At 47.2% G+C, this 15,125-nt stretch overlaps 1 protein-coding gene across 2 annotated transcripts in view; it reads right to left on the bottom strand.

The window, feature by feature from the left end:
* necab3 (N-terminal EF-hand calcium binding protein 3) overlaps nt 1-15,125 on the bottom strand; it is a 60,080-nt gene that overhangs the window by 27,389 nt on the left and 17,566 nt on the right. For both annotated transcript variants that reach the window (XM_031894748.1, XM_012952726.2), the window contains exons 4-5: nt 8,067-8,092; nt 4,453-4,550 (exon numbers count right to left, since the gene is read on the bottom strand). In XM_031894748.1, coding sequence (XP_031750608.1) covers nt 4,453-4,550; nt 8,067-8,092 — 124 coding nt within the window. The remainder of the gene's footprint in view (nt 1-4,452; nt 4,551-8,066; nt 8,093-15,125) is intronic.

The following is a 15,125-nucleotide window of genomic DNA, read 5'->3' as shown; positions in this document are numbered from 1 at the left end:
TTACAAGGTTGAGTAAAGTTACTGATGCTTTACTAAGTCCTTATCAATCATGTGCTGTTAAACATCGCAGTGTTCATGATGTTTTACTCCTTGTCAGGGAGGTGATAGAAGATGCCCGAAATAACAAAGATAATCTCTATGTAGTTGGTTTGGATCAAACTAAAGCGTTTGATAGGGTCCATCATGCATTTCTCTATCACTCTATGAAGAAGTATGGCATACCCGACACATTTATTCAGTGGTTAAAGGTCTTATATAAAGAGGCTGTGAGTTTGCCTTTAATTAATGGCAGTTTAGGTACATCCTTTCCTCTGAGAGCTGGGGTGCGTCAGGGCTGTCCCATAAGCCCATTACTTTATGTTTACAGTATTGACCCCTTATTGAGAAGAATTAATGGTAACAGAGAGATCCAAGGGAAGGAGGTGTGCTTATGGGGCAGGTCAGAATGGGTAAAGGCTTGTGCTTATGCAGATGATATCACTGTCTTTCTCCATTCTGCTGCTGATAACTCAGCGTTACAGGAAGAAATAGTTTATTTTTCTGATGTGTCCAATTCAGAAATTAATAAGGATAAAAGTGAGGCTCTGTGGGTTGGAGAGGAAGGAAAGGTTTTTGCCATCCCTTATGAGAGAAAGGAGAGTATTAAGATTCTTGGTATAACCTTTGGTTCTGCTGATAATATGGTCCATAAGAACTGGGAGGAGAAGCTGGAGATTTGTTCCGATAAGGTGAGATCCTGGCGGAACTGGAAGTGGTCGTACAGGAAAAAAATCCAGGCGATTAAGCGATTTTTGCTCCCTCTGTTCATATATACCAGCTTTGTGTTTCCTTTGCCTGATACTTTGGTTCCGAAAATAACAAGTTTGTTCTTCCAGTTTCTGTGGGGCAACCGCCTAAATATCATTAAGAGAAATGTGGCGTATCTCCCTAGGAAAGCTGGGGGGCTGGGAATGTTGTGTCCCCAATTGTTTTTTAATCTTTTGTTTTTGTTTAAAAACCTCAGTTTTTTACAAAATGATAAGGAATGCTTATGGGGGGTTCTGTTTAAAAAGCAGATCAATGAATTCTTTAGAGTTTGGGTAATTGGAGATAAAATCAAGAGGATGGTGGGTAAATATAAGCAGTGTGCGGGGTATGCTCAGCAGTGCATCCATGTACTGATTAAGTGGCAGATACTGTATGGGGAATTCCTGCAGTCTGATAGGAAGAAACTGTATAATTCCCTCTTAGGTAAATATTATAGTGTTGAGCTGGCTTTAAGGGATTGCCCTTCCTCTATGGTGCCCAGTGCTCTTAGGAATATAAACTGCCCCAGGGTTCCGGGTAAGATGAGGGATGTCATTTGGCTCTGTTTTCATGGGAAACTGTATGTCAGGGCAAATGTAAAATGTAAAGGTATAAATGAGAGGAACTGTCCCAGAGATGAGTGCCCGGGGGAGCTGGAGACAATGAGCCACTTTCTCTATGAGTGCCCCTTTAGTAGGAAAGTCTGGGGGGAACTGGCAAAAGATTTAAAGTTGCCCCACCTGAAAGTTCAGTCCTATGCCCAGTTGGTATATGGGGATTTCAAGCAGCCCAGAGACCTCAATAAAGTCACCCTCTTTGTAATAAATACTATAGTTATTTATCATTTGTGGAATGCAAGGAGTCTGAAATCTGCAAAACAAATATTTCTGTCTATTGAATCTGTAAAGAGACTGATATTTAATGACTTAAGAGATCTTTATGTGAAAGAGACTGATACAGATTATTGGAAAAATATGGATTTGTCTTTTCTGTTTTAAGTTTTTTTTTTTTTTTTTGATGTGAATTGTTATTTGAATTGTTTCGTAATTTTGTTGCAAGAATTTTCAATAAAAAATTTCCTCCTATTGCTCCATATACCCCTCCCTATAACTCCTCCTATTGCTCCACATACCCCTCCCTATAACTCCTCCTATTGCTCCATTTACCCCTCCCTATAACTCCTCCTATTGCTCCATATACCCCTCCCCATAACTCCTCCTATTGCTCCATATACCCCTCCCTATGACTCCTCCTATTGCTCCATGTAACCCTCCCTATAACTCCTCCTATTGCTCCATATAACCCTCCCTATATCTCCTCCTATTGCTCCATATACCCCTCCCTATAACTCCTCCTATTGCTCCATGTAACCGTCCCTATAACTCCTCCTATTGCTCCATATACCCCTCCCTATAACCCCTCCTATTGCTCCATATACCCCTCCCTATAACCCATTCTGTTGCTCCATATACCCCTCCCTATTACTCCCCCTATTGCTCAATATACCCCTCCCTATAACTCCCCCTATTGCTCCATATGCCCCTCCCTATAACTCCTCCTATTGCTCCATATACCCCTCCCTCTAACTCCTCCTATTGCTCCATATACCCCTCCCTATAACTCCTCCTATTGCTCCATATACCCCTCCCTATAACTCCTCCTATTGCTCCATATACCCCTCCCTATAACTCCTCCTATTGCTGCATATACCCCTCCCTATAACTCCTCCTATTGCTCCATATACCCCTCCCTATATCTCCTCCTATTGCTCCATATACCCCTCCCTATAACCCATTCTGTTGCTCCATATACCCCTCCCTATTACTCCCCCTATTGCTCCATATATTCCTCCCTATACCAATTCTATAGCTGCCACATTTAGCTATAATAAGACCATTCTTCAGTATTCCTTTTATTACTTTTCTTTTAATAGTACTTGTGGGAAGCATAACAGTGCTTATGCTTTTTTTTAATGTTCCCAGTGACCTATATTTCCTAGCCCATTATGTAACTCTCTGCAAGAAGATCGCTCATTTATGGATTCTGCAGGGACATTCAGCAGCATTAAAAGATTTATGGTTTCATACAACCCAGCACCGAACCCACAATGCATTAGTTACATGTCTGATAAGTACGGTTCATTTATTTTAATAATTTAGTTCAATTATTTTAGTTAATTCTTCCCTGTATGCATTTAGGAAAAGACAGAATAAAACAACTACATTTGAAAAAAGTACTGCATTGTATACTAGTATATTAAAATTTGAAACAGTGCACATGTAAGGCTAAAAACAGTATTACAAAACAAAATTAAACCAATTCCCCTCCGGCTGAGGACTGCTGCTCTCAGCAGGTATGAGCCTCCATGCGTCCAGCCCTGACTCAGTACTGTACAAATGGTAATGTGTTTTTCTAAAAAATTATAAAAATGTTCTGCAGCACTGAGCTGTTCGCTAAACAATAATGATATGGGTATGATGGGAAGACTTCCCTGAGTGTCATAAAGACTAATTTGGTGGTTGTGTAGGTGTAGTTGAATGACTGTAAAAAAACACATTACTTGGGAAGAAAAAGAATTATATGGGTGCACCCTACATTATATAATTGTCTAAATTTGTATTTCTTTGCATCTGGTATCTTAATTAAACTAGAACAAAAAGCTTAGATGTAATGCAGTGTCCCTAGATGTCCTCTGTTATACACATAGCTAGAATCTCAGCCATAAAGCAGGGCAGGACTGCAGCTTACAATGGGGGGATCAGATAGGATCTGTGCCACTGTGACAGAATGCTCTGTTATACAGATAGCTAGAATCTCAGCCATAAAGCAGGGCAGGACTGCTGCTTACAATGGGGGGATCAGATAGGATCTGTGCCACTGTGACAGAATGCTCTGTTATAAAGATAGCTAGAATCTCAGCCATAAAGCAGGGCAGGACTGCTGCTTACAATGGGGGGATCAGATAGGATCTGTGCCACTGTGACAGAATGCTCTGTTATACAGATAGCTAGAATCTCAGCCATAAAGCAGGGCAGGACTGCTGCTTACAATGGGGGGGATCAGATAGGATCTGTGCCACTGTGACAGAATGCTCTGTTATACAGATAGCTAGAATCTCAGCCATAAAGCAGGGCAGGACTGCTGCTTACAATGGGGGGGATCAGATAGGATCTGTGCCACTGTGACAGAATGCTCTGTTATACAGATAGCTAGAATCTCAGCCATAAAGCAGGGCAGGACTGCTGCTTACAATGGGGGGATCAGATAGGATCTGTGCCACTGTGACAGAATGCTCTGTTATACAGATAGCTAGAATCTCAGCCATAAAGCAGGGCAGGACTGCTGCTTACAATGGGGGGGATCAGATAGGATCTGTGCCACTGTGACAGAATGCTCTGTTATACAGATAGCTAGAATCTCAGCCATAAAGCAGGGCAGGACTGCTGCTTACAATGGGGGGGGATCAGATAGGATCTGTGCCACTGTGACAGAATGCTCTGTTATACAGATAGCTAGAATCTCAGCCATAAAGCAGGAAAATTTCTTTTTAATGACAGTGTAATTTAATTAACATATGTCACATGAAAAACATACAACAGCAATATACACAAACACTCAGTTTAAAAATACCATTAGAAATATCAGGAATAATACGGTTATGCTTACCATCTTAGTTTTGTCCATAGCACTTAAAATGGTTACATTCAGATTATCCAGAGCTACAAGAACATTTTTGTATTCTCCCAGGTATTCTGAGAAGTAATCTAAAATTCAGAGCATAGGGATAAAATCAAATTAAAAAATAAGTCAAAATTACCACTACCTTTATAAACAAAAGCATTACTGTGGGATAGCAGTTATAGTAGGGAGAGATGGTGCCTATAGTAGCAGTGGGGGGATAATAGCCTCTGGGAAGGGACTGGGGCTGTGGGATAGCAGGTATAGTAGGGAGAGATGGTGCCTATAGTAGCAGTGGGGGGATAATAGCCTCTGGGAAGGGACTGGGGCTGTGGGATAGCAGGTATAGTAGGGAGAGATGGTGCCTATAGTAGCAGTGGGGGGATAATAGCCTCTGGGAAGGGACTGGGGCTGTGGGATAGCAGGTATAGTAGGGAGAGATGGTGCCTATAGTAGCAGTGGGGGGATAATAGCCTCTGGGAAGGGACTGGGGCTGTGGGATAGCAGGTATAGTAGGGAGAGATGGTGCCTATAGTAGCAGTGGGATAATAACCTCTGGGAAGGGACTGGGGCTGTGGGATAGCAGGTATAGTAGGGAGAGATGGTGCCTATAGTAGCAGTGGGGGGATAATAGCCTCTGGGAAGGGACTGGGGCTGTGGGATAGCAGGTATAGTAGGGAGAGATGGTGCCTATAGTAGCAGTGGGGGGATAATAGCCTCTGGGAAGGGACTGGGGCTGTGGGATAGCAGGTATAGTAGGGAGAGATGGTGCCTATAGTAGCAGTGGGGGATAATAGCCTCTGGGAAGGGACTGGGGCTGTGGGATAGCAGGTATAGTAGGGAGAGTTGGTGCCTATAGTAGCAGTGGGGGGATAATAGCCTCTGGGAAGGGACTGGGGCTGTGGGATAGCAGGTATAGTAGGGAGAGATGGTGCCTATAGTAGCAGTGGGGGATAATAGCCTCTGGGAAGGGACTGGGGCTGTGGGATAGCAGGTATAGTAGGGAGAGATGGTGCCTATAGTAGCAGTGGGATAATAGCCTCTGGGAAGGGACTGTGGCTGTGGGATAGCAGGTATAGTAGGGAGAGATGGTGCCTATAGTAGCAGTGGGGGGATAATAGCCTCTGGGAAGGGACTGGGGCTGTGGGATAGCAGGTATAGTAGGGAGAGATGGTGCCTATAGTAGCAGTGGGGGGATAATAGCCTCTGGGAAGGGACTGGGGCTGTGGGATAGCAGGCATAGTAGGGAGAGATGGTGCCTATAGTAGCAGTGAGCCTAATATTTTGTCAAAATTTAATCAAACTCAACACTTCTATGCACAAAAGATCATTTTTGCAAAGCCAGCCAAAAACATAATAGGAAACATTGCCTGCAAAATCTGTATTACACCAGGCCCTGGCACCTATCAAAGACCTTTTCAATGGTCATCATGGCAAGAAAGCAAGTGCCTTGTCGGCAGGTTCCTATGGCAGTCAGTCAGTTAAAGGTTTCTATACATCCAATGAAGCAGAGGCTCCTTGCGGAAGTGTTGCAGGGTGATACCTTTGATGAAATTCTGCCAGATCAGCTAATTAAAGGAACAAGATCTTGAAAGCTCTGCATTTGTACAAAGGGTCTGCCCGAGGCAGAAACAGATAAATCATATCAGAGCTCAGAGAGCTGCTGACTCGAACTACAAATGAGGCTCCCAGGAGAAAGGCAGTTGTGTAAAGTCTTGTCTGCCGAGCAACATGGCAACAGGAGCGCAGAGTGATCAGCACATTGTTGTAACTCTACACTATATGTACAAGTTCCCTACAACTCTTCTTGTCATGTAATTGGTTTATATGTTTATATGGCTTTGTATGTCTTATAAAACCAGTACTGTTTTTGTAGACTTTTGTTTTTTAACATTGAAGAAGACATATTGTTTATTTCCCAGGGTGCCACAGTCATGTGACCTGTGCTCTGATAAACTTCAGTCACACTTTACTGCTGCGCTGCAAGTTGGAGTGATATCTCCCCCCGCCCCCTCCTCCAGCAGCCGATCAGCAGAACAATGGGAAGGGAGCAATAGCAGCTCCCAGTAGGTATCAGAATAGCACTCAATAGTAAGAAATCTATGTCCGGCTTGGGACTCCTCCAGTTACATAAAGCATCCATGGTCCATTGTGATTAGAGTCTACACTGGGAACATGTACAGAGAGGTCACATCACCCGTATTCCCTGAAAACTACAAACCCTCCAGCCTATAGCTGGTCTATTAGTGAGGTTAAAACCTGTTTCTAATGAGAAAGACCAAAAAAAATATTAAACATTGGCATTTACACACAGTACCTTGGTAATATTATTATCAGGCCAGGACTGACCATCAGTGGGTTCTAGCAAATGCCATTGGGGCTGCTGTAAGATGCCATAGACACTCACTATTTATTGGGCTGGGGGGGCTGTTTGGGCCTCTGGGTACTTGGAATGCCAGGACCCAGGCCCAGACTGGCAATCTGTGGGTTCAGGCAAATGCCAGAGGGGCTGCTGTAAGATGCCATAGACATTCACTATTTATTGGGCTGGGGGGGCTGTTTGGGCCTCTGGGTACTTGGAATGCCAGGACCCAGGCCCAGACTGGCAATCTGTGGGTTCAGGCAAATGCCAGAGGGGCTGCTGTAAGATGCCATAGACAGTCACTATTTATTGGGCTGGGGGGGGGCTGTTTGGGCCTCTGGGTACTTGGAATGCCAGGGCCCAGGCCCAGACTGGCAATCTGTGGGTTCAGGCAAATGCCAGAGGGGCTGCTGTAAGATGCCATAGACAGTCACTATTTATTGGGCTGGGGGGGCTGCTTGGGCCTCTGGGTACTTGGAATGCCAGGGCCCAGGCCCAGACTGGCAATCTGTGGGTTCAGGCAAATGCCAGAGGGGCTGCTGTAAGGTGCCATAGACACTCACTATTTATTGGGCTGGGGGGGGGTCTGTTTGGGCCTCTGGGTACTTGGAATGCCAGGACCCAGGCCCAGACTGGCAATCTGTGGGTTCAGGCAAATGCCAGAGGGGCTGCTGTAAGATGCCATAGACACTCACTATTTATTGGGCTGGGGGGGCTGTTTGGGCCTCTGGGTACTTGAAATGCCAGGGCCTATTTTGAATCCCAGTCCAGACATGATTATTATATTATACTTCCTATCACTGATGAGCAATATAATTATTAGAAGGGGAAACAAAGCCATTTCTGTAAGATTTAGGAACCATAAAATAATTCTGATGAGGGCCGAATAATTAAAAATTACTGGGACCTACAGGAAAAATTATATTAGGGTCGTTTACCCATAAATCTCCTGCACCCCCAGCTACCTTCTATACTCCTGGGCTGTTCAGCTATGCACTAGCTTTGCTATTTCTGTTGCTAGGGTTAATTCTGATGTAAGCTAAGCAGGTATTCCCCTATATATATATATATAGAATTGTTCCATTCTCCCTGGAAACCAGAAAGGCTGAGGCTGGAATTAAGAAATCCAGTAATTAATTGTGTTTCTATTGCCCTTGTCATTCCCTGTTGTACTAAAGTTATAACCCTGGTACTTTGTAAGAGGGGTTTTCACAAGGAAGCAATTAAAAAAATAGCTTACCACACAATCGTTCTGTATCCATGTTGCTGTAAAGAAGAAAGGGAAGGTTTTATTCTACCCAGTGAGGAATTATCAGCCTTAGACAGATGAACACAGAGAACAATTTAGCCATTACAAGTAACACTTTTCTGAAAAAATAAAGGTTGATCATTTGTTTATGGCCATGCCTTCCAAATTTCCCTTCTTGGAAATTAAGATATGTTAGAGCAGGGATCCCCAACCTGCCATGGTTTTATGGTATCTCTCTGTGCAGGCTATGAGCAAACTTAGGGGGCTGTTCCTGCTGAATTGTGATAAGTACAGGGGAATCCCTATGCTGCTATAGTTTTATGGTATCTCACTGTACAGGCTAAGAGCAAACCTAGGGGGCTGTTCCTGCTGAATTGTGCTTAGTACAGGGGAATCCCTATGCTGCCATAGTTTTATGGTATCTCTCTGTACAGGCTATGAGCAAACTTAGGGGGCTGTTCCTGCTGAATTGTGCTTAGTACAGGGGAATCCCTATGCTGCCATAGTTTTATGGTATCTCTCTGTACAGGCTATGAGCAAACTTAGGGGGCTGTTCCTGCTGAATTGTGCTTAGTACAGGGGAATCCCTATGCTGCCATAGTTTTATGGTATCTCTCTGTACAGGCTATGAGCAAACTTAGGGGGCTGTTCCTGCTGAATTGTGCTTAGTACAGGGGAATCCCTATGCTGCCATAGTTTTATGGTATCTCTCTGTACAGGCTATGAGCAAACTTAGGGGGCTGTTCCTGCTGAATTGTGCTTAGTACAGGGGAAATTTTTGTTTATTGAGTTCTTGCATCCTAATACAATAAAGCTTAAAATAACATAACAAATAAGCAAAAGCATTAAATAGATTTACATGCAGTAAACATAATTAGCTTATCCTATAAACGTATCCGCTTGCTCTGTGGGCAACTGTACAAATGTTACAAAGCTGATGTATAGTCGCACCTGAGCTATACAACGCTGCTCAATTTCCAACTTTAACTCAACTTCAATGAGCGGCTCAGCCTGGCTGGGGCCACTCTACTATAAACAACTATATACACAAAACATGGCTCTGACTCCAGGAAGGCAAAAGATTGGGCTACTCACCTAAAACTGTATGAAGCCCCATCAGAAAAATACGACAAAGGCAAAAATCTAAGGGGGGTGAAAAGAACTAGCCCAACACCAAAGAGACATCAGAATTAGCAAGAGACTCACGGTGGGTCAAACTGAATGCCCCTCCACAGACCCTTCCACCTTGCTTCATCCATCCTTTGTCTCTCCAAAGAGCGTATCTTCCCGAGCTCACCCAGTACCATATCCACCACCACTGGACAGGGGAGGACTTCACGCCTGAGAGAAACCTTGCACCGTGTGTTCCAGGTGTAAAAGCGGACAACAGAGCTGACTAAGAAAAGAGTGCCCAAATCATACCCCTGTGTCGCTTGAATGCCCCATAGGCCCACTCCTGGTAATTACAACCAGAGAGGCAAGGAATGCCCAAGGCAGCAGAGACTTGTTTGTAAACATCTATGTTAAAGGGGCACTGAAGCAAGAAGTGGTCCATCGTTTCCACTTCCCCAGAGCATTCCTCTCGTGGGCAGTCACGGTCATCAGTGCGTCTGTACTTCAGATTCCCATTAACATAGAGCTTCCCGTGGAAGGAGCGCCAGACGACATCCCTGAGCTTCGGGGGAACCCTTGGGGAATTGACTAAAGAGAGCCCTGATCTCAACACCTCGTCTGGACAGTCTTTCAGGGCCAGTGATGCATGAAAGTAGGAACCCAAGACTCTCCTATCGATGTCCCTTCTTGGAGAAGCCCTGATCTCCCCAACAGACACACACCACCGCCTCATCACCTTCAGACTCACGGCAACATAAGGCGGGAGAGGGGCATGAGGAGCACGCACGCTCTTTACCAAGCCGCCTCTCTTCCAACACTCAAGAAAAGGAAGGGCCCAAACTCTGAAGATCTCCACCCACAAAGGAGGCTTCTCCAACAGGAGGTTGTTATAGTTATACTTAATAAAGGTGTTCACGAAGAACACAACGGGGTTCACCATACCGAGACCCCCCTCCTTCCTTTGTAGGTAGGTAATATTTCTTTTGATGAGGTTTGTCTTATTCCCCCATAACAGTTGGAAGAAGAGACCTTTGATCTTGACGTAGAAAGCTTCTGGCAAAAGGCACACATGGCTGAGATACAAAAAGATTGGAATCAGGTAGGTTTTGATAAGATCCACCCTTTCTCTGAGGGTAAATTTCAACCCTTTCCACCGGTTCACCAGAACAGATGCGGTTTCCAACTTGCCCTCCCAAATTTGCTTGGCATAATCGCCATGGCCAAATTCGATACCAAGAATTTTAATTTTGGGCTGGGCCACTGGGAAGACATCCGGAAGATCGAAGGCAGGATCTCCCTTCCCCATCCAGAAAGTTTTGCACTTATTCTGATTAATCAAGGACCCAGAGGCCCTTGAGTAGTCCCTTAGCACCCGTGCCACAGTCTCTGCCTCCTCCCCACTAGACACGACTACTGTGACATCGTCTGCATAAGCGGAGACCTTCAGGGCCCTCCCGGGAGACAGAGGAACCCCTGCTAATGCATCGCACTCTATCCGCCTTATGAGGGGATCAATGGCAAATACATAAAGCAAAGGGCTCAAAGGACAGCCCTGTCGGACCCCAGAAGAAACCCCAAAGCTCTCCCCGGACCAACCATTCACAAGTGGGAAACTCTCGGCCCCTTTATACAAAATCTTTAGCCAATTAACAAATTTACCCGGAAGACCGTACCTGTCAAGGAGCAACCAGAGATACTCGTGGTTTACCCTATCAAAAGCCTTTGACTGATCCAAAGTCAGCAGATACTTACCCCACTCGCAGATCCTGCACCGCTCTAGGACCTCCCGGATGCCAAGGACAGCGGAAAAGGTGCTGCGGCCCTTCACTGTGCAGTGCTGAGAGGGGGAAAGAAGCCTTTCTGCAAAAGGAAAAAGGCGGTTGAACATGACCTTTGCCAGAATCTTTCGGTCTGTATTGAGAAGAGCGATGGGGCGCCAGTTCTCAACCTTAGACTGGTCCAAACCCTTGGTGAGGAGAATAAGAGCTGAGTGTCTCATAGAGGGAGGGAGTAGGCCCTCTTCCAGGGTGCTATTGAATACCTCTGTGAGACGAGGGGCCAGGACATCAACAAACTGTTTATAAAATTCGGCTGTTAAACCGTCAGGCCCTGGAGACTTTTTGAGGCCTAAGCCTTCAATTGCCTTCCTGACCTCCTCAACTCCAATCTCACACTCCAATTCGTCAAAAGAAATATTCTCATCTTGCAGAATAGGGGTCTCTTCCAGAAAGGAAGACATACTGGCCCGGGAGAGCCCCTGCCCCTTCAGGAGTTTAGCATAGTAGTTCTTAACAACTCTGAGAATACCAGGGACCGAAGTCTCTAGTACCCCAGCCACATTTTGCAAGCCGTGTATGGACTTGCGGGAAAACACTTCCCGGCAGTTTTGGTAAGGGTCGGGCGAGTGGTGCTTCCCGTAGTCCCTCTCCAAAACCAGGGAAGAGTACCTGTCATACTGATACTCCTTCATGAGGGCACGGACCCTGGCAACTTCCCCACCTTGGGCCCCATCAGACACCAGTCTGTCTAACTTTCTCCTGAGAGATTGGTAGGCACGATCTTTATCAATTTGTATCTTGTTTGCTAGGCCTCGAAAGAGTCCTGCTGCCCTCTTTTTGACCATCTCCCACCACTCCGCCTTAGTGTTGCACAGATCTAATAAGGATTCCTGAGCCTGAAAGAACTCCCTGAAGGACTGATTTACACACTCCTCCCCCAGGAGGGCCGAATTCAGGCGCCAAAGACCCCTTCCCCTCTGAGGGGACTCTGAAACATTCAAGGACACACTCACCATACAGTGATCGGAGAACTCCACGGCTGTCACCTCAGGAGGAGACACTATGAAGTCCTGTTTAACAAAAAACCTGTCTATCCTACTTCTACATGTTCCTCTATAAAAAGTGAAACCCGTGCGGTCAGGGAAGTGGCGAATGTGCACATCCTCTAGGCCGGCCTGACTAACTATGCTATTCAGGTAAATGCTATCGTAGCCCAGCCGACCTGCGGCACCTCCCCTATCCATAGGCCTAGTCACGGTGTTAAAGTCACCGCCAAAAATTATCGGCCGGGCTGTAAAAAGAAAGGGCTTAATCCTGCTAAACAGGTCCCTCCTCGCCTTTAGGGTCTGAGGACCGTACACATTAATAAGGCGAAGATTCTGCCCATTCAGCAGGACGTCTAAGACCATACATCTGCCCATCTCTACCTCAATCACCCGTTTGACTGTTACCTTACTGGTCTTAAAAAGGACCGCCACTCCGCTGTACATCTCGGCCGCAAGAGACCAGTAAGAAGGACCGTGCACCCATTCCTTCTTGGCCCTATGGAGCACCTGAAGATTGCATAATCTGGTCTCTTGCAAAAATAAAATGTCTGCCTCAACTCGGGAGAGAAAAAAAAAGGCCGTGTCTCTTGCACCTACAGACTTAACGCTCGCGACATTAATGGTCACGACGCGTATCGGAGGGGGAACAGCCATTTACAGGGTGATTAAGATGAGGAGGTTTCCACCCTCCTTTTTACCTTCCTATCATCGTCAGAGCATTCCCTCTTTGCAGAGAGACCAGATGGAAGCTTTTCAGCTTCAGCCGGACTTATGTACTCAAATTCCGAAGAGGAAGAGTTGGCGTTATCAGACCGTGCCAGCTCCCTGTTTAGCTCCTCCTCCTCCTCCAACTCTGCCCTATCCCCCAAGATAAAGGAGCAAATCTGTTTACAGATAAAGGAAAGGGATCAGCCCCCTCCTTTGCATGGGCACCCTCTGCCCTTTCCTCTTTCTTCCTGTGATTCCCCCCACTCGAGTTGGTAGCCTTTTGTTTGGCCAAGGTGGCTTTCTGGGGTTCGCCTACTTTAACCCAATCCCCCAATGTGTTGTTAGCCACACTAGGCCGCTCAGAAGGGGGGGTCTCCTGAACCACCCTTTGGGACATTAGTGACCGTCCACTAGGTTGCCCTCTCCCTCTGCCCCTTCCCCGTGTTGCCCTAACGGATGTGAAGGACTGCGGGGCCTGGGAAGACTGCAGGGCCCGGGAAGACTGTGGGGCCTGGGAAGACTGCAGGGCCCGGGAAGACTGTGGGGCCTGGGAAGACTGCGGGGCCCGGGAAGGCTGGGGGCCCTGGGGAGGCTGGGGGCCCTGGGGAGGCTGAGATGAATTATGGGGGATGAACGGGTCAGGATCAGGCACAGGCTGAGTTCCCCAACCACCTGACCCTGTGTGGCCTCGGACTCCAGCACCCCCATTTCCTTGCGGTATTCCTCCTCAATGCTTTGCCACGACATAGGACAGGAACCATACGCATGGCCGAGCTCTCCGCACAAGTTGCACCGGATGCTTTTGGGACAGTGCTTTGCCACATGACCTACCCCAAGGCACATGGCGCATTTCAGTACATCGCAACTAATACTGAAATGCCTGGTGGAGCCGCACTTCCAACATTCCCTGGGCTGCCCGGGATAAAAGCAGCAGACTAAATCCCGGCCAATGTATGCGGAGCTGGGGATGTGCTGGGTGACATTGCCTACTGTGCGTAGGCGCACCTTAGCCTGCCAGCCCCCCGTCCATATCCCCCTGTACCCAAAGTCCCTCTCCAGCTCCCCTATCACATCCCCATACCTCCTCAGCCAGATCTTAAGGTCTGCGGGGGGGATGGACTCGTTCTCTATGAGAATGGTGACCTTGCAGACCCCAGGCCTAGACACGGGCACTGCCCGAAACCCCTCCCACATCCCTGTGGCATCCCTAAACTTTTCCCAGAACTCGTCTAGCTCCTGGGGCCTCATGAAGCTGATGGTATAATCTTTGAACACTTTGTTATGCACAAAACAATAAATATCATTTGCAGTGAAGCCCATATCACAGATCTTATCAACAACAATATTTCCTTCAGGCAAGGGACCCTCCCCCTCCCACTGCAACCGCACCACATTCCTGCGCCTCCCCGAGTCTGCGGGGTAGATCCTCCCACGTCGGGGGTAATTCCCCACTGCAGGTTTGTCACTCACACGCGCCCCACTCACTGCCACCTTCGCCACATTCACACTGCCAGGCCCTTTAGCCTTGCCACGGACAATATTAGCAAAGCTTTGGCCACTCACTCCCGCCACCTCATTCACTGCACTCACACCCGCCGCTGTGGCATTAACTGCACCAGTTGGGTCATTCACCCCTGCACCCACAGCTCTTGTACCTGCACCCACAGCACTTGTACCTGCACCCACAGCACTCGTACCTGCACCCACAGCACTCGTACCTGCACCCACAGCACTCGTACCTGCACCCACAGCACTCGTACCTGCACCCACAGCACTCGTACCTGCACCCACAGCACTTGTATCTGCACCCACATTCACCTCTTGCACAACAGCATTTGACCCTTGCACAGTTGGACCCGAGCCCCCCAACACTTTCCCCCCACACACATTTACACCCACAGAATTCACATTCCCAGTGCACTCACCAGCCTCAGGCAGTCGCTCACCGATCCCCTCACTGCAGTCACGCCCACGCACACTTGCACCATTGGAAATGGCAGCAGTTGGAATTGCTGAACTACAAGAGTCCGCTGCAGAGTCTTTTGCAGCCGCCTTCTTCCTGCCAGATTTAGGAGCAGGCTTGGTCTCCTTCTTCTTGTTTCCCTTTCGCTGTTCCTCCTGCTGCTCAGCGACTGCAGCTTTGCCTTTATGGTTCCGCTCCGAGTTGTTCCCATCACAACTGGCTTTTTCCTGGTCTGGGAGAGACACAGTAGTGGATGTAATGGCCTCTGGCTGCTGTGAGATGTCACCCTCAGGGCCCGCTTGTTGTTCTGCACCGATGTTTGCAGCAGTGTGGCAAACTGACTCCCTTTCAGCCATTTTCTGCGCCGGCTGCCCTGCATTCCTCCCAGATGGCAGATTCTCACTGTTCCCTGCTGCAGCCACATTGGCATTTGCTTTTTGTG

This window comes from Xenopus tropicalis, chromosome 10, assembly GCF_000004195.4.
Source record: "Xenopus tropicalis strain Nigerian chromosome 10, UCB_Xtro_10.0, whole genome shotgun sequence".
Lineage (NCBI taxonomy): Eukaryota > Metazoa > Chordata > Amphibia > Anura > Pipidae > Xenopus > Xenopus tropicalis.
The sequence above is the reverse complement of the archived record's forward strand: the minus strand, read 5'-3'. Positions and strand labels throughout refer to the sequence as shown.